This window comes from Carassius gibelio, chromosome B19 (genome assembly GCF_023724105.1).
Source record: "Carassius gibelio isolate Cgi1373 ecotype wild population from Czech Republic chromosome B19, carGib1.2-hapl.c, whole genome shotgun sequence".
Taxonomy (NCBI): domain Eukaryota; kingdom Metazoa; phylum Chordata; class Actinopteri; order Cypriniformes; family Cyprinidae; genus Carassius; species Carassius gibelio.
In genome coordinates, this window is record NC_068414.1 from 19,769,731 (window position 1) to 19,790,693 (window position 20,963).

The window sequence follows — 20,963 nt, forward strand, 5'->3', positions numbered from 1 at the left end:
ACTCTTGCCGAACTTCCATTTAAATGCCATTAAAACAATTCTAATTTCAGTCCAACACAATGTCTAGCAATGATGATTTCCTTTCGGAGAGTGAGGGAGCTCTCACACAGGACACATTCTGGCATTGAAAACAGCAAGATGGCAATAAAAGGCAATAAAATGGAATAGAGCGAAAGGGTCTTGAGACATTTTTTTTTTTTTTAAAGCTGAACAGCTGTTAGCTATAGCTACATTAAAGTCATATTAAATACACTGCAATGGCAGGAGACTACGAAATAATCAAACATGCCCGTCTGAAACAAGTACATGGATAGACGAAAAAAAAAAAAAGACAGATAGAAAGAAACAACATCAACACAGAAAAAGAAAACTGCACTCATCAAGTCATTTCATGGAAATGTAGCTCTTCACAGAAAATGTAAAAAGTAAACGCTAACCTATCGTGGGACAAAGAAAATAAATAAATAAAGATAACAGTAATGGAGGGGAAACCATCACGTTTCACAAGGCACACATTTACATTTACATTTACATTTATTCATTTAGCTGACGCTTTTATCCAAAGCGACTTACAATTGCTATATATATATATCAGAGGTCGCACGCCTCTGGAGCAACTAGGGGTTAAGTGTCTTGCTCAGGGACACATTGGTGCCTCACAGTGGATTCGAACCCGGGTCTCTCACACCAAAGGCATGCGTCTTATCCACTGCGCCAACACCACCCCTTTCTAATGCACCACATCTTTCTAATGCTCAAACCACTGAGACACAGTTTCCAGCTTCTCGTCCATTAGCCCCGACTGGAGATTATAGATAATGGACGAATTTGAAAGTTTACACATCACATACCTGTTGTAAAACTTTGAATAAAAGCTGCACTAATGGTTTAAATGGCGTAGAGTGCGGTTTTAGAGCGGTTTTGTTCTGTGATAGAGCAGGTGCTGCCCTCTGAATGGCTAAAAAGACTATTGATTGTTGGCCACAGAGGTCTAGCTTTAAGAGAAGCCTTCGTGCTCAAATACTTTGTGCATCTACGTCAGCCTGTCGCGGTGCTGTTTCCTACCTGACTGTAACCCAAGAGCCCCGGCTTTGCATTTAATAGTTGCGATACAAAATAAAACTTTCATGCTCCTTGGCCCTTGTTTTTAATAAATTACAAAGTTGATGCTGTCAATCTTCAACCTTTAACATGCACTCTTCTTTTTCCAAAGAAAGGCCTTCAAACTTTTCAAAGCCAGTCATTTAGCAAACCTCACACAGGTGATGGTGGGAAGAAAAGGTCAGGATATGAAAAGAAAAATTAAGAGAGGAACAAAAGAGAGAGGGAGGCGGAGTGAAAGGAGCCGCTACAGTTGATGAACTAACAGCCTGTGGAGATAAAAGATGGATTGAGAAAGAAAACGGTACGAAGCTTTGAATCTGTCCCACCATCTGTTTTTGTCCCACCAAGGTATCGCTACAGAAGGGAAACCATATTGAGGAGGGAAACCTAGGTGTGCTGCCGCTGCTAACCCAGACTGTCACAGAGCCCTATATCAAAAATCCATCATGCGAGGAGAGAGCGGAAAAAGCTAAACAAAGCTGATGCCGAGAAAAAGGACCCTGATGAGCCAGACAAAGAGGTGATTAGTCATTCTTCTGAAATGCTAATGATTAGGAGCATACGGAAACTTTTTCAATATTTACGGGGTAATAACTCATTTAGAATTATGCCATTGCTCATGAAACGGTGCAATCAGGTCTTGATAGCTCGTGGCGGTGTTTCCTGCGTAATTCTGATTTTGCAGCAGGGAGTCATAATTGGTTGTTTTGTGAATGCATATCTTTAACTGTAAGCTGTCATAAACATTCAGGCAGTCGAGGAGTCATCTGATTTGTAAGATGTAGTCATTTGTAAGCCGAACCGATAACTCTTTTTGGCCAATCCATTAAAAGAATCGGCTCATAAGAGTCATTTGTTCATGACTCAAACTGCACTAGTTACACTGTACGCTTGTTTTTGCAAGCAGGATGGGAAGACGTAATAGTATTATTTCACAGTACCTAGTCTTGTTTAAATTCAATCGTTTTCAAGATGCTACAAGAAACCTTCCTATAAAGCTACCTGAGAAACCATGCTCAGGTGTACCTTTGGACAAAAACTGTTTTAAAAGCAAAGGGTGGTCACGCCAAATGTTGTTTTAATTCAGTTAATTGACAAATACAATCTATTTATGAATCTATTTTTGAAAACACCCTAACTTTTTAAACTAATTTTCCACAGTACTGTACTTTGTAGGAAGATTTCTTTAAGTGTCTTGGAGACGTTTGCCTTGTTTTTCTAGATTTGCATACAATAATCTCACTGGATTATTACAATTAATGGCAAAAGTAATGTTTGGATATGTAACCCTAATATTTCCTAATGACATGCTACAGTAAAAGATATAAGTAACTGGCCTAAAACCATTTTGGGTGAAAATACCGTTTGAAAATACATTGTTTGCATGTATTTGAACATACATTTCTACTTCTAATTTAAATCGAACCTAAATCAATAAATTGACTTGTAAATTTAATTTAATAAATGGATTCCTTCATTGAGTTTTGTGAGAACTCCTAGTCCACAGGGAACAGTGGCTTAGGGAAATCCAAATACAATCAGTGTGTTTTAATGATGTGTTTGAATACTCACCGGAGTAGCGGATTCGAAAGCCCTTGTGGCTGGAGGTGTGATCAAAAGACCAGTGCAGGTAAACCTTGTTTGCAGTGCTAGTAATACTGAAGGGAGATGAATAGTTCCCACTCAGAGAAATGAGCAGTGGACTCTGTCTTGATGGACCTGCAGGATAAAGCAAAGCATAAAGTTCCCATGTATGTGATGATGCATCTCTGGTGAACAACTCAGCTGTGAATTTAAAATGCATAGATTCTATTTAGATTGACTAAAAGTTGGAGTACATATGAACTTGGGAATCACACACAAAAAAAGAAAGAGAAAATAAAAAAAAACAAATAAAATGGTTTATTATATATTTTTCTAATATTTTGAACTGAAAAAAAAAAAAAATGCCTATCTCGAATCTCTCCCTGTCACTATCCGTAGCCACATATCTTACAAACTTCAAATTGACATGTTTACAACCAGCAGTGATAACAGTGGTGTGTTCCTGTCACAACACAGCCTCTCCACCTCTCATGGTTAATGCTGAGTGACAGGGCTCTGTTCATAAACTTCACTGGAAGCACTTTCAGATCAGCTGAACTCTGATTCAGTCCAGAGAGGTGTGTGTGTGTGTGTTAAAGGCCATTCCTGACATCATGTTAGCGTCTGGGGCAAGCTGCAGGGAGGTAAAGGGATCTGGTGTGATCTGGCTGGATTTGGCATGTTGTGAAAAGCAAAGTCTGCTTCGTGGCGCAATGGGAGTTGAAAGCGTAATCAGCATTGAGCATGCCAGCTCCCCTCAGGAGTAGCTCACACTGCTCCCAGATGACACGCGAATACACACCAGCAGAGGCGCTTTATCAGCCTCAGAAAAAAGTGTGTTGCACAAAATGATTCTGTGAGGTCCGGCTGTCACATACTGCACTCTAAGAAAAAAAAGTATATAAAAAAAAAGTAACTGTTTTCTGAGAGTGTGTTTTTTTTTTTTTTTTTTTTTCTTTTTAACAATGCTTAGATTTAGATTACATCATTTGAGGTACTACAAGAATAAATAATATTTGGGGTAGAATTTCAAACTCTGACTAAATTTCAGAAAACGTAATGCCCAATACAATATACATTACCGTTACCATTAAATTTTTGGTCAGTATGTTTTTTTTTCTTAATAAACTAATACTTTTGTTTAACATGGATGCATAAAATTGATTCAAAGTGACAGTAAAGACATAATAATGCAAGCTATTTTATTTTAAATATATGATGTGTGTTTGTTTTTTTCACTTTGTATTCATCAAAGAAGAACCCTAAACATATCATTGTTTCTACAAAAAATATTAAGCAGCACAACGATTTTCAACACTGACATGGCCACACATTAGTTTGGGGACCATTAATAATTTTTTCTTGGCCATCAAATCAGCATTTTATAATGAGTCCTGAAAGTTTATGTGACACTAAAAAGAAGTATTTCCTCTTAAAGAACTGAATTTGTTCAAAATGCAGTCTTACTGAGCCAAAGAGACTGTTAAACGACATGTTCACAATATGCAACAAGACTGCATGATTTTCATTGTTTAATAAATTATATTACTGGCTGTAATCTTTATTCATTTGCACTTTATTTTATTCACCTTTATTTTCCATATTTATATTTATTTTCAAATGGCAAAATTTCGAATGCTGTATGGGGGTGTGGGGGGAGGTTTTTTTTTGCATGACTTAGCCATGGGCCACTTTAATGATGCTTAAAATGTGATGAGCCTCCATGTGTATAAGATGACCCTTCTGACCTGTAATCCACTTCCTCATCTCAGTCTAAATGGGATCACTTTGACCCCAGTAAAGCCACTGACCTAAGCCTGACCCTGAACAGACCTCTGTTGGCTAAAGCAATTTCCTTTGCCTTTTACAAAAGGTTTACACTGTGTAAAAGCGAAGGTCATCCCTTTTGACCTCTCTTCAACTGTCTATCTTGCTCAACAGCGCAAGGTTACCTGTGAGGTGCATGTCAGTAATTGTATTGGAAGGAGAAGAAAAAAACACTCCTTTGTGACCAAAAACCATGTCAGAACTAGTTTCGCTATGATGTTTGTACCGTGATTCAATCTCATCATAAAGCTTTATTTATTTTTATGACATGAACATTGCTACAAAATAGATAAGCAACATATAACACTGTATAAACAAAACAGTTTTCAATATTGATAATATTAATAAATGTTTACTGAGCAACGAATCAGCATACAGTATTAAGATGATTCTTCATAAAAGATAAAAAAAGTGATAGATTTATGTGATGAATCCACTCACCATCAAAGATCTCCAGCTCATCAAACTGTCTGCTGGTCTGGAAGTGTTCAATGGTGAAAGTGACGTTGTATCCTGAATCCACCTTCACCACCCAGGAGCAGGACTCAAAGTGCGGCAGGCTGCTGCCCGGTGACTGACTCAGGATAATTCCTGTGGAGGCTGTCAACACCTCGTTCATAGGACAGGTGACTGTGAGAAAGACAGACAATAGGTACTTCAGCTCAATACATTATTACATACAAATTATAGGAAACAAAAGCATTTTCTTTTAACTCTCCACAACTAAACATCAGCAATGGTACCCACGATGTAAAATGCTAAGATTTAAAGGTCCTGTTCTTTGTGATCCCATTTTTCAAACTTTAGTTAGTGTGAAATGTTGTTGTTAGAGTATAAATAATATCTGTAAAATTCTAAAGCTCAAAGTTCAATGCCAAGCGAGATATTTTATTTAACAGAATTTGCCTACATCGAACGACCAGTTTTGACTACATCCCTCTAGTTCCTACAGTAATGACGTCACTAAAACAGTTTTTTGACTAACCTCCACCCACAGGAATACACCAAAAAATGGGCGTGGTTTTGTGGTCTGCACAGAGAAGAGGAAGAGTTGCGCTTGAAGAGTGCGTTTGGTCGCCATGTCGTCAAAACGCTGTTATTTTTATCCCAGAGTCCAATAAACTTTGTTTGGACTTCCCAGGGACGCTGTATTTAGAGATCAATGGTTACAATTTTTGTTTAACTCGGTTCCCGAAAATTATTACACAAAGGGCAACGCTGTTTAGCTTTATTAACTAGATGGTAGCACTGTGCCAAAAAATCAAATGCGATTTTCATGCGCATCTCTTCAGTAAAGGCGTTCTGTGATTAGAAGTACATCTCCAGCACGTGCGTTCAGATCAGGATTGCCAGGTTTTCAAAACAAATCCTGCCCACTTGCTTCTCAAAACTACTCCAAAACTAGTCCAATCGCGTTTCCAGGAGGGTAACGTGCGCTAAGCTGGTGTCGAATCACAACACAACCGCTGGCACAATCAGAACTCGTTACGTATTTCTGAAGGAGGGACTTTATAGAACAAGGAAGTCATCAGCCCGTTTTTATGACAGTGAAAACAGCGGTATACTGCTAAGTGAATTGTGTGAAAAATACTGTGTTTTTTAAAACAAAGCGAACACATGTTATATTGCACACTGTAAACACAATCAAATCTTCAAAAAAAAATCAAGAAAAACGGGACCTTTAACTGTTAAAGACAGTAACAATCAAAGCAACCTACAGATGCTCAATTGCCCAAGGAATACATGAAAGAAACCTTTACCAAGAAAAAGAAAAACACAATTACAGATCTATAGCTTCATTCAATATGATGCTTCAGATGCAACAGAAAGTGTGCGGCTTATTGATCTCCCAACAATTCAAGGCCCAATACAGTCTTCCATGTACATGCCTTTGGTAAAGCACGTCAGCACCCCAGGCCAGTCTGTCATGACACTGGGAGGATTGATCGCTGTTGTTCGCACAGCTGTAACGCCTGGCTCAACCCCTCAGTCTGCGGTTTCATCTCTCAGTCATTGAAATTCCTCAGAGGCCCGCTGTGACATTTCCCCACACTTTTACCTTGAATTATCAGGCTTTATTCAGTGGCCCGTAATGGGCGCTTCTCTCAAATCTCGGAAGCCTGTCTCTTATTCTCTCAGCAGCTGTCAGAATACAAAGCAAGCATCCAAATACAAATCATAACATAAAAGGATAAACCCTCATCTCTGACACAATTCTATTATTTTGTCTCATTTCTTCATGACATGGATGAGAGGTCGCGTTCGGCATGTCTCAAGCCGAACCCTGTATCAGACAGGAAGGGATTGTTATTATCAAATATTTATGACACTTAGGTTTCGGATATGAAATATGGATTTTCTATTACTTTTCTTGCTAAATAAACACGCTGGTGTGAATACTTCACGATTGAGTTGAGATCTGAATGAGATTATCACCACGGAAGAATTGAGAATTTCTAACCTCACCGCTCACCTCTGCTGATCAGAATATCGATGGAAGCAGAGCGCTAAAACCCTGTAAATAACATGACCCTCAGTAAACAGTTTTGTTTCTATATTTGGCCTCTTTAATTGGTCTTTTAGTCAGTCGTTTAGCACCTTAATTGACTAACATTTAAGCCCACGGGTCTGTGGACTGATTAGGATGGACGTTAATCAAAGCAATAATTTTATGCATGCTGTGCACTGTCCGGCTTTACGTGTCAAACCTGAGATAAGTTATTCTTACAATTACATTCAGGTTCACAGTCCAGTGAATTGCTCTGGTGACAATGATTAAATTATAAAAAAGTTGCTTTGAGAATTGATAAGATGTAAATCACACTTGTGGTCTCTTGATTTTGTGGTCTTTTGAGATTGAGCTTGAGCTCGGCGGATATGCAGGGATGGTACGGTTGCTGCTTTGACACGTTTCCTTTACGAGGGTAAAATATAGAGGCTCTGGGAATGGCTACAGGGCTCGGAGGCGATATAAAATCTGAATGCGGTTTCGTTGGAGGACAAACATTATCATGGATGCATATCGATGCCCGTTTGAGCCTATCATCGCTGCATAAAGCCTAATGCGCTCAAGTAAAAAATACACCGCCAATAACCTACATCTGTGCATCCTGGAGCTCAAGCTCACAAATTACATTCTGTAAAGTGTGTGCGTGGGTGTTACGGATCTTTATTTGCTGCCACATACTGCACTTTGAAAGCTGGCTGTTAACCTATAACAAACAAAGATGTACTGTAAAGCAACAAACTGATAGATATGACAGGTCTTTTGCGAGCATGTTTAATATATCGTAACCGTTATAGGCCCTTGCAATATTCTTGATATTTACATTGTCAGTATATCCATGTTTAAATCAGTTTTTACTACAAAACATAAAAAAAAACTCTTGACATCTGTGCTAAGGGGTACATTATATATAATATACTGTATATTCTATGGAGAGGTGGAGCAGGTATGACAATACAGTTGCTGGAAATTTAATTAGTTTAATGTTTTATGTATTCATTACTGGGTGATTTCAAATACCAACTACTATTCTATACTATTTATAGAAACTTTTTTTTAATAGTTGTTATCCTTTATTATTTTTTATTTTAATAATATCACTGTGAATAATGTTTAGAAAAAGTCTCCTGCTGATGAGTGCTGAATTTATTTGATCAAATAAATGAATAAATAATATTGTGAATTATTATTCCAATTTAAAGTACCCTCTTTCTATTTGGATACATATTAAACTGTAATTTATTCCTTTGATGGCAAAGCTGAATTTTCAGCATCATTACTCCAGTCTTCAGTGTCACATGATATTTCCGACAGCATTCTATATGCTGATTTGCTGCTGTTATATTAAAAAAGGTTGTGCTGCTTAATATTTTTTTATGGATACAGTGATACATTTAGGATTATATATGAAAAAAAAAGCATTTATCTGAAATGTATGTATAGTCACTGTTCATTAATTTACTGCTGCTGAATTAGGGCTGCAAAACGATTAACTGCGATTAATCGCGTTCAAAATAAAAGTTTACGTTTCCATACTATATGTGTGCAGTCTGTATATTTAGTATGTATATATAAATACACACAAGTGTATATGTAAATATTTTGTATATAAATAAAAAAAGTATTTTACGTGTTTTATACATGTACACTTTGTTTGTATTTATATATAAATATACATAGTACACACACACAGAATCTAAACAAACTTTTATTTTGAATGCAATTAATCGCGATTAATCATTTTGCAGCCCTATCCTGAATGAATCACTCCAAACTTTTATATGGTGGTGTATGCATGCCATCAGTGCAAAATGTAACACTTGGGTTAAAAACAGACTAAAACATTGCAAAATAGCTGATATGCTGCACAAATATATTGTGCTAAAGCAGAATCTCTTCCGACTGATGCATTCCTACCATCACACTGCCGAGCCCTAATTCCATTCTGCCCCAACAAAACAGGAGAGAGCATGACCCTCTAGACAGCATCTCAGACAAAATCCTCATCATCCCAGGCCTTTCACTATGGTGGCAAACGGAAATTAACTCGCTCAGGTCGCCCTTATCCCCTAATCCACTTTGAAATGGACTGTGAAAGGCTGAATGTAAACAACAGTTTTGGTGACAGATTCTGACAGAAGAGGAGAAGGCATGTCAAAACTGCTCCTCTAACAATGACAGCTGGAGATTATCTACTGTACAAGACGGGCTGGCATCTAAAAAGGGATTTTCAACTTAAAATGTCACCCTTCGTGACAATGAATTGCAAATATGGCCCCCACAGATATATATATTCAGAAAATGGCAACATACAGCATTCATTTCATGATGTCAAAGAAAGGGATAAATGTCAAACGCAAATTGTCAATGTAGGCTTGTTTTGTCACATAATTGATAATTTGTTAAGCTCCGCCCACTTGGTTACGGTTGCTAGCTCAGGCTAAATTGTCCAATGAGAATTAAGTCTCTTCAAAGACTGCAATCAATATGAATCAATACATATAACAACTAATGTTCTGTTTGTAGTATAAAGTTAAAACGTTCTTACCAATGTTTTGTGTGATAATTTCCTACATAGTTTCATCCACAGTATGAACTTTAAGATTGCTTTAAATATTTGAAAGATGTGAAAAAAATACCCCTTTTTATTGTTTTGTTAATACCACATATTTGGATCATTTATGAAAAAAAAAAATTGTTTAAAACAATTCAAACATACAGATTCTGCACAGACTTTGATAAAAGAAAAGATGAAAAGCTTTTGCGAAGGTCGATTATTAGCCAAAAACATCTGTAAGGGTCAGTTAAGGACTATTTTGTCTGAAAAATAACTTGAATGAGTAATGCTTTGAAACATCTGAAGCTGAAAACATAAACATACACACATTTATTACATAAACACTGACTGTCTGAAAATGAATAAGAATGTGGAGATATTTTCACCATTTGTTAGAATTCAGAAGATGAAAGGGGCAGAAGATAAACCGATTTTAATAGATTTATGTGTATGATGTGTGTGCATAGGAGTTTTCACATGCATTCAGTGACGTATATGATACAAAAGTATATCATATATAATTTATAAACAGATTAATATTTAATATAAACTCACAGAACTATGAATAAGAGGAAAATACTACAAACAATTCTAAACTATTAAATACTATGAAAGAAAACAGCACTTAAATGCCATCAGGAGAAAAACTGCTTTGGGATTTTAATATCACCATGGTGACAGAAGGGTGGAATAACAAAATCAACATGCATGTGTGCATGACATTGTGCGTCACTGATAAAAAGTATGTTTTATTTAAGTATAAACACTGAACGTCTAGAAAGTGTGTGTTATGCTTAGAGAAAAGTAGTTACGTGAGGTTCTCCCACCCTTCATTTGCATAATGGCATGTGATGCACTCTCAGCATTCACAGACCTATTTTCTCTCTCCAAATATGAGAGATACATAAACAAGAAAAGCGAGGGGAACACTGAGAGAAAAAGGGAAGACAAAGCAATGCAGCATAAGTGTTTTTAAATGGGACTGCCTTTATGATTGGCTTTGACTAGACAGCTTGAACCAGGGTTATCATAAGCAGGAAACATATAAAACAAATCAGACAAAAGGGAAAAAAAAGAAATATCAAGCATCTGCTCATCAAGCACTTGTCACAAACACTGGGTAGGATTTGAAGAGACTGGCACAAGGCTATCGTGTTTATGTGTATGTCTGATTACTTCTGCAGAAGAAACAGGAAGTTCTGGATGGGATTTTTTTTTGCATCAGAGAAGGGTTGAAAGAAGTAAGGAGATATATTTGATGGAAAGCAAGACATGATGTATTCAGCAAGAGGATGTGACAGATCAGATGTCAGGTACGTACAGAGAGCAAGAGAGCGGGAGAGAGAGAGAGAGAGAGAGAGAGATGGGGAGAAGCTGTGATTTAATAGCTGGGTGCACCTGCAGCCTGGATATCCTCTGCATCTCAATGAGCTTTGCGTTCCCTCTACCCATCACTGTCCTTCCTCTCTACTCTTTCAATCCCTCAGTTCTTCTCTCCGTATGCTTGCTCACACTTTCACTTGTTTTTCAGGATCACAGAAAACAAATCTGTCCTTAAATCAAATATCAAAATGATCAATAGTCATTATATCAGGCCAACGGTTGCCATTAAATGTAGTCATGCACAAGCCATTTTAACTCTGTATGAGAATATATTTAATGTAGGTAGTTTTTTTTTTGAAAATGAAGCATATCACAGCCTGTCCATGTTGGCATTTGAACAAATTGGCTAGATCCTGCCACAGGAAAATAATGAATCAAAACACCATACAGAGTTTGACTGAATGTGTAGCCTTTGACCTCAAATACAGGAAAGATTATGAAAGGTTAAGAATATTTTTGTCCTTTTTTTCCCCCTTATTGGTTCAGTGTTGCCATATGGCAACACATTATTTTATTTTACTTTCTCGAACAAATTGCATTGCTGGAATTAAAAGGGCAGGTTTTAAAGAACACAAATAAAAAGCTGTTTTTAAAACCACATGACATTTGATTTCCTCCTAAACACTGCAAAGTGCTTTATTAAAAGATCCATACAGCAGGATTTTAAATGACTTTGTTCAAAATGATCAAATATAAGCACCGTTGTTTTGGTAAGTAAATGTAAATGGTCACAAGTAAATAGTCACATTTTGTTATTCATGTTTTTCATTGTCTTGCCAGTTTGATCCTATCAGAACAGAAACATTTCTCTCAACAGATGACTGATTTAAAGTATAAGATCACTTTCTTCCTCCTCCTCCTCCTGTCTCTCATTCCACCAGTACCTCAGTCTTTCCTGTCTCTTTCCCTCCGTGGTGTTTGACGAGGCAGGCATACTTAATGTGACTGACAGCCAGAGGCAGCACCCTGACCAAATGGAGCGGGTGTCAGCTGGCTATGTTGGCCTTCAGTATAAGGGGCTTTTCATATAGCCAAAGCAATTAACTGTCGACACCTAATTAATGTTAGGATGAATTACAAAGCTTCAGAGAGAGCTCTCCCACCATGAAGGTTGAGGAGGTACATGTTTGGGCCTGCTATACTACATAAAAAAAAAAATCTAATTATATGTCCTCCCTCTTCACACTGCCCCAAACCTCATCCTCTGCCTGACATATGCTTAAGCTGGAAATGATAAAGCTTTTCTGCTTTCCTTTCTTCTTTTTCTAAAGGCCTTAATCAATTTCCGCCAAACAGCTGGACTGCAGCCAACAAATAGCTTCCGGTGAACGAACAGCCCAACTGCTTTTTATTTACATCACAGATGAGGCCAAACACAGGATGTATGTCTTGATATATGACGAGGTCCAAAATATGAGACCACATTTTAAAACTGGGATTCATAATGCTATTTAATATTGGAAACAAACAGTTATAAAACGGTGCTGATTACAAAATTTCTAATGGCAAAAAGGTTTTTCAGTCAGAAAAATGCCAATTAGAAACATTTTCCTTAGTGTCTGGTCTCAGACTTTTGAACTTTACCATATACATACATAGTCAGACCTACTGTACGCCATGAAGGCTAGCAAAGAGAGTTCAGAGAGATAATTCTTCTACGCTGAGAGCAGAGAGATAAACATAATGAGGAGGAACTGAGGGAGTTTATGGGAAATGCCATATCAAATCACATAAAAGCAGCTGGAGGAAAGGTAGATGAGCGTTTAGCATACTCATGGGGTTTGCTTGACAGGCTCTGAGGTATTTCATCCCACCTCTAAGCCAACAGCAATAATGAAGCTTCATATAGCACAGAACCAACTATCATGATCAATAGACCCATCATGCATTGCAACACAGTGGGGGTATATTTTATAGTATATAAAGTGAAGGACTGGTCTTTTGTAAAATGCAGAGGGCGGAAGTCACAAAGAATAAAAAAAAATGCTTATGGTTAGTGAATACTGCGTACATATTCACATCAAAGTACTACTTTATGAACCAACTGTTTGTGTATTCACCCCAGTGAGTAGTTTAACCAATATGAAAATGACTTCTTTCTTTTCTTTAACAAAAATTGATAGAATGGAGCCTAACTGGCTTCTATTGTATGGATAAAACAGTTTACTTGCAGAAAGAAGAAAGGATGATGTTTCATGATAGCTAAAGCTGGTTTAGGTTTGTTAGGTGGTGGTTTACCTGGCATAATTGTGTCAAAACCCAACCAAATTGGTCTTTATCATTAACCTGGTTGACCAAAGGTCTTAGTAGTCAAGCAAAAGAAAAACACCATACTGGGAACCAAAAAAAACTATCAAGAGATGTGTAACTTACTATCACATGAAGGTGGCGGTCCTTCAAACTCAAGATGAGTCCCCAGGCGACAGGTTTGAATGCTGTTCCCATTCAGATGATATCCCGGTAGACATCTGTATCGCACAATATCACCTGTGGAAAGAGAAAGAATGAACTTTATCAATTGTTTTTCAGATGCACTTCATACTTCTGAAATATTATGGAGAACACGGGATTTCTGAGGAACTCGAAACGACAGGAGCAACATCTGGCTGTTCCTGTTGTTGCCTCACTCATAACTTGATGAAGGCCATGTCCCCTCGCTGTCTCGCTTAATGGCTGACTGTAACAATAAAAGAAAAAAAATGGAGAAGGAAAGAGGAGAAGGGAGACTCGACGTGCTGCCGCTGCATTGCAGTGTAATTAAGGAAGCACCACACAGCATGGTTTACATTCATAACACCCATCGGCCGCTACCTGAGGGCCGCTCACATCTCAGAAGCAAATCTTCCTGTTGCTACACAAACACTCAAGCACGCTGTGACTCAGCTAAGAGGAGCAAAAACACCTCGTGGTTTTATAATACAGCATTTAACTTCACTGAAATAATGGAACACAAGCTAGAGCAGAAAAAAAAAACAGCCTTTGCATGCTTTGAAAAAACACATATAGGAATGTGTTTGTGGCTGTGAGAGAATGCGGTCATGGCCATCCGAACACAGCAGGCTTTGTTCAATCACTGAATTAAGCGAATTAATTGGATGTGGTGGATAATCAGTGATCAAAACAGTGATTCAGTGCAGGTTCGTGACAAGGACCATGACTGCTTTAACCCCGATGGAGGCTCTACAAACACACTCCATTCCGGAGGGATCAAACAACCCTGTACCGACCCATTTAGAACAATTAATATCAATGAATGCATTTTTTTCCCATGGCAGAGAAGCAGTGCATTGATTTAACAATGGATTTCAGAGGCGATAGTGGATGGTGAGTCGTCATTAGACCATCAGTGAGGTTACGAATGCATATTTGCAAGTGTTTTTTGTGGGCACTCAAATGAAGGTGAAACCAACAGCTTCAATAAACTATTAAAAAGATTTACGGGGAATAAAAGTTAATTATATAATAATAATAATAATAATAATAATAAATAAATAAATATTAGTGATGATAAAATCTAGCATAGGTACCAAAGCAAAAATGTGTAAATCATAATTTGTGTTTATATATATATGTTCTAAATAAAATATTAGTAGCAGTGCTGTTGTTGCTGCTTTAGGTGGAATGATGTTGTTACGACTAAACTAATATCACTAATTTAATTAAAAACAAATATCTGAGTAAAAAAAATCCTACACTTCTTCAAACTCTGCTTTAATTAAAATCAGTGTGTGTCCTCTGCACAAAAATCAACTTTCAAGGACACATCATTTCCTGCGATTGTGATTATTATTTAAGTACACAAACTACATTTAAGCTGCCTATGCACATTAAAAAAGAATTTGTAAAAGCACTTCATATACAGTAGGAATACATGCTGAGCATCTGAATTTTTTTTCATCCAGAGCACCACATGGCAAATCATGTGTGAAATATTAACTGCATTAAGCCACAAAAAAGTGTATTCGAGATTTTAAAAGAGCTGGAGCTTCATACAGAGATTGTATAGTATAGAATGTGCTAGGAAATACAGATAAATAATAACAAAATATATAACAGAAACAAAATAAATAACAAAAAAATGAAGCAAAACTCAACAATTTTCAAATCACCTGCTATATGAATGCATCACAACCATTTAAAATACAATACCTACATTTATATGTAATAACTAATATAGATTCTATCTGCTTTCCACCCATTTTGTGTTTGCAAAAATGTAAACTCTACTTATGTTCAAACACCATGCACAACACAACATAGCCTCTGTTTTGAATTCTGGCAATGAGTCAGCATATCAGCACGGCCCTATGGGACTGGTAGCCCTGGCATCTGAGCAGTTTTCTCTCCTCAAAGTGAGTTCTCGAGGGGTGTTAGGGGTGGGGGGGGAGGTGTGTGTGTGGCTGGCTCTGCTATTCTGGGAACATTATTAATGAGAGCCGCTCAAGCCTGAAAATGAACTGGCAGGCTGCGTCTATGCTCAAAATGTTCCACTTATACTGGGCCAGGCCGAGTCCACCAACACAAACGCACACAAGCAGGCATACAAATCAGATTGTTAATAAGGTAAAATCAATTCAAACTCACCTATCTTAAATTCTTTACTGGCCATCAGAATTTCGGCATTTGGAATTATGGGAGGTGGCAAACAAAACTGAAGTCTATAAGCTAGAAGAAAAAGAAAGAGAGGCAAATAGAAAAGAGTCAGACATGTCATATTGCACTGTTGTATCCACTGTTAAGGTGAAGAACATTTCTACATGACACAAAGTGGAATTATTAAGAGATCCGTTCATGGGTTTAATGGTTTCAGGGTTTGACTGAATAGCTAATAGCTAATATTCCCATTAACCATTGCTGGCAGAGGCAGTAACTAAATTGAAATGCATGCATTGTACAAGTGGTTATTTAATTCTGACCATTTTCCCCCCAAAACACCATTTTACAAGCTTTCCATTATATTATAGTAGATGTTTGACAAGTTCTCATATTTGGAGGGCTCTTAAGTGTGACTGGTCTACTGGTTTGAGAAAAAAAGAACAGTATTCGGTTTAAAGTACCCATGCAGTGTCCAAATTTTCATGGTCTTGTCATGAACTTGTCATGTACATTTGACTGGGACTAGAGATCAAGTCTGGTTTAAGTACTAAAACACTGCAGATACATTTCATAGTCTAATTCATTCAGACCCTCTTCTTGACTCTCACTTGACCCTCGTTCGGTCTTCAAATCTGACTCAACCAACTCAGGTCTTGGCCTGGACTTGGACTCAAATGAGCTGCTCTCGACTACAAATCTGCAATACTTGTTCAGTTACAAACCTCCACAGAGTCCTGCCTCAATCAACAAACTGCTATGTAGATGTATGAGAATGCTAATGGTAGCTTTGACTTGGACTAGTTACCTTGGTAGTTGATCTTGAACAGTCCACCTTTCTCAGAATTGCTTCGGAAACGTATTAGAACTTGATTAGATGTGCTGCTTGGTGGGTTGTTGGGCTCTCCCTCGGTAAACACTCCAAGCTTGCGAACTGTTTCCTGTGGCCCGTCCCTGTTTAAGATTCAATTTTAAAATTCAACATATAAAACCCGCTAACATTGCATACTCAGGAGAACACCACATGCTCTGTTGCCTAAAAATGCACAGTAAGACAGATCCCACACATATTGATCGCCAGGCTGATTTGAAAAGCATTTCTCTGCATATTGATTACTCTGCTGATTTCAGAGACGATTCTAGCCATACTGATTAGCTCTCTGATTTCACATTCTCATAGTGAGTGCGCTACGTTCACTTTAGCTCAGGTCAGACTCAGTTGCTCTGTCAAGACATTGTAAAACCGAGGTCACCATCTACAAGGACATCACCTAGAGGGCTTACCTCAATCTTTACAGCCCTCTAATGGGGAGGGAACAACTTGCCGCCAACCTAATCCCAGTTTTAACCATGTCCATTCAGCTTCAAAACCATCTGTTTGTGGCTGTCTGAGCTTGTGCTACAGATTACGTCCTAAACGGCTAAAGGGAGCACAGGCTCACTGAAGTGAGGCCAAGCTGTCTTGATGGAGCTTTTCTTGGCTGTTCTGGTTAAACTGTACCTCTAGGTTGACTTGAACTGTATATAAGAGTAGGGAAAGATCAATGCTTCCTCAGTTAATCCAATCAGAAATTTGCAGTGTCAAGAGAAGCAATGAATTTAAAGAAGATGTGTGCTTAGACTGCAACTTTTGGCCTTGCATGTTTTAGGGTGAACCTGAGACAGGGTTCAAAGTCTTTCCTGTATATACAGGCCTCAAGTGTCTCAACGCAGAGGCTCATTAATTAATCACCAGTTTGTGCTATAAATATGTTCCCTCCCCAAAAAGAGAATGACTGAGAGAGAAAGAGAACCTGACAAGGTTTGACAACTCACCAGACTGAGATGAAATCTTGGGGACCATGGACTTGCAGGAGGGTGAAATTAAGATGGATACCGAGGCCGCGTGCCACCGTGATCAGCCAGCTGCAGTCTGCAGAAGTGGGGTAATCCTCCGGGTAACCGGGGGAGAAGATAGTGCCATTGTCTGATGTAATGTTACCTCCGCAGGGCACTAGAAGGCAAAAACGAACATGCAGAAACGGAAAAACTTTTTGTAGCAACCAAAGATTAAAGAAACACCATCACGGAAAGCAGCCTTGCGCAGAAATGTATTACAACACTCAGGGGAAGGTAGAAAAAACGGGAACCAGGACAGGGCAGGGCGACATGGGGCGAAAATCCCTGCTGGGTTCTAAAACACCACTCAGTCTTCCCCAGTAGTTCACTTTTCTTGTCCAACTCCATCATAGAAATCCCTCTTGGAGCAGTGCTTTGCATTTATATAGACATGTCCATGTTTCCAATGATTCAAATGAGCCCCAGACATATGAAATCAAATCCCCTTCCTGTCCATGCTGATCCCAGGCTGCTGCCCCAAGTTTGGGGGGGGGGGGTAATCAATGCGATTCAGCTGGCGAAATAACGCTAGGCCCATGACTTGTACGCAAACGTAAGGACTGTCATAATACACTCTCTCTCTGACTGTACTCTCAGCAGTTTCTTGCACCGTCAAGGTCTTGCCATCCCCACATCCCTCCCTACTAGTTCCTGCCCTCTCAATCTTTCCTCCTTCTTCATTTCCTCTCGTCTCCGATGGAATGCTGAGAGGGGCACCTATGTTAATCCCTCGTGCTGTGTGCTCTCTCTCGCCACTTTACTTGCTAAATGAAGTATCGATCACAGCATTGATTTAAAAAAAAAAAATAAAATACATGCCACGCTATCAAGCAGAAATGCATGGTGACGCTATCGATTGGGCAAAACAAGTTTAGTAGTGAGGTGGAATGGGAGGATGTGGGCTTGTGGTGAACTAAAAAAAGAAGAGAGAGCCATAGATGGAGGACCAGGCCAAGTAGGCTGATATGGACAGGTGGAGCAGAGGAAGAGAAAATCGATCAGCTTTCTAATGCCTAGGAGAGGAAATCTATGTACATGACACCCAGGGCACGAACTATTGGTGGCAGCATATGTAGGTGATAGCCAGGGCAGTAGGGGTGGGAAGTTTAAAATTTAAGTAAAATTTACACTATTAGCAACTGTACTATAATTCTATTAGTACAAATCTGTAGTTTACTTGAGTTCCTGATTTAAAACCACCAATAAAGTGAATTTCAGTGTAAAATTAAGAAATAAATAGCCACAACTATTATAATGTGTGCTTCTAAAGAGACATCTCATCAGTCACCACAGCATAAAGTCTTTGAAAGCAATGCACTGTTAGAGCAGCCTTTTTATATCAGTAAAGATGGACAGACTTAAATTGCGTGTGTATCAGAGTGTGCACATGGTCAACTGGTTATCAGGCGATAAACAATTATATTCAAAAGTCAAGTTAATACACTATCTGTCAAAAGTTGTGAACAGCAAGAGTTTTTATGTTTTTTAAAGATTTCTCTTATGTTCACCAAGCCTGCATTCATTTGATCTACAGTACAGCAAAACCACTAATATTGTGAAATATAATCTACTATTTAAAAAACGTTTTCTATTTGAACATATTTTAAAATGTAACTTATTCCTGTGACTTCAAAGCTGAATATTTATATAATTTGCTGTTCAAAAAAACATTTATTATTATTATTATTATTATTATTATAATTATTATTGTTGTTGTTGTTGAAAACAGCCGAGTATATTTATTTTTTTCAGGTTTCTTGGATGAATAGAAAGTTAAGAAAAACAGCATTTATCTGAAATAGAAATATATATAAACCCTGAACAAAAGTCACATCTTTCATCTTTTGGTCTTGGCAGTGTGCATATTACACAGCATTGGACCATGTGTCATATCTACTCTTCTCTTTTTCACTCTGTCACACCAGAGCTCTCGATTACCACAAATTCAATTATGCACAGCGCAAGAGTGTTTTAACAAGGCCCAGGTTGATACTAAGATTTTCTTTGTGTGGATTATTATAACACAAAGTGGATGAATAACGTGTGTTTCTATTTGCGGGTTCACCTGTGCAGCAGCGTTGGGCAAAGCACCGGCACCTCAACGAGGCGGCAAGGCTGCAAATACTATGTCAGCCTCTTGAATACCTCCCTGGAGCGTCTTTATTCTCAGACGAGCATTCAGCATCCCCTGTGCATATGTTACCTCATGACCTGCTGCATAATTAACTCATTGAATCAACAGAAAAACGAGCATGAGAATGTGGGTCAAGGATGAACTCGATTCATTTCCCATCATCCCCTTGGAGGAGAAGTTAGAAAGAAGCCATTAGGTCTGTAGGGATGGTTTACGGTGCAGAATTTGCATTTATGTGTAGTTGCCCTCCTTGACCACACATCCTAAGCAGGATTGACGATGGGAAGAGCAAAGCTATTGATTTAATATACATAATACCGTATTTGCTCATATAGACAATTTTATGCTAGTTTTTGCTATTTGTGAAACTCAGCCGCTGTTCACCATTCACTTGCATTGTAAAAAACAAAAAAACAAAAACAAAAAAACAGCATGAACATGCTGTGAAAGCTCTCCTTTTGTGTTCAATGGGGAAAAAAAAGTCAAATAGGTTTGGAACGATGTGAGGGTAATTAAATGATTCCTGAATTTTCAATTTGGGGTGAATAACAACTTTACAACTTACATTTATGTACAATTATTGACATTTGTCACATTTAAATGTGCAATGACATTGACAATGTATAGTTTATTAAATTTGACAGATAAAACTAGGTTAGTTACTATATAAAAACTGTCCTCTCAGAATGCAAATAAGCATACCAGATGTTTACTGATGTGGGGGAGGAACTGGAGGGGGTTGTACCTTCACAGCGAGGAAACGGATGATCCCAGTTGCGCGTTGTGCCATGTTGACAGGTAAGAATGGAGTGTCCCATCAGCTGATATCCTGGATAGCACTCAAAGGAGATGGACTGACCCACATTATAACCAGCCCCAACCACCACACCATTGCGAAAGGGTTCAGGATCAGGACACTCTTGAAGTTCATATGCTGGATAGATGAAAGACAAGGGGAAGAAAATCTATGACTTATTTTTGAACCTGCTAGGAGAAAGCCAGGCCCAAATGCATCTTTTTTGACATGACGAGTGCATCTTTTGTGACACCTCAAAGAAATCAACTTTCATTCAAAAAAAAAGAAAAAAAAAAAAGATTGCTCTGAACTCCAAGTACCAATCTAAACGAAGATTCTGTGAAAATTACATTGTAAACCCTATGCATGGAATCAACTGATTGCTGTACACCAACAAAGCATTGGGATTTGATTCAAAGTAGATGCAATCAAAGCTCTGGCAATAACAATGCTGTTACTTTTTCTCAGATATGCAGGTCTCAAATTCATAGCAATGCAACCAAGTGATCAATGTTCACTGCAGGCAGTAAAAGCACCAAAACACATTAACATCACCACATTCTGTCTCTGGGTCAAGATGTTTTTCTTGGGTTTCTTCATT

General features: G+C 38.2%; 1 protein-coding gene across 1 annotated transcript in view; it reads right to left on the minus strand.

Moving 5' to 3' along the window:
- Positions 1-20,963, minus strand: part of LOC127978954 (CUB and sushi domain-containing protein 2) — a 274,020-nt gene that overhangs the window by 31,647 nt on the left and 221,410 nt on the right. Inside the window, exons 42-48 of the mRNA XM_052583978.1 lie at positions 20,312-20,500; positions 17,370-17,547; positions 16,363-16,508; positions 15,546-15,626; positions 13,335-13,448; positions 4,957-5,145; positions 2,677-2,823 (exon numbers count right to left, since the gene is read on the minus strand). Of these exons, the coding sequence (XP_052439938.1) occupies positions 2,677-2,823; positions 4,957-5,145; positions 13,335-13,448; positions 15,546-15,626; positions 16,363-16,508; positions 17,370-17,547; positions 20,312-20,500 (1,044 nt within the window). The remainder of the gene's footprint in view (positions 1-2,676; positions 2,824-4,956; positions 5,146-13,334; positions 13,449-15,545; positions 15,627-16,362; positions 16,509-17,369; positions 17,548-20,311; positions 20,501-20,963) is intronic.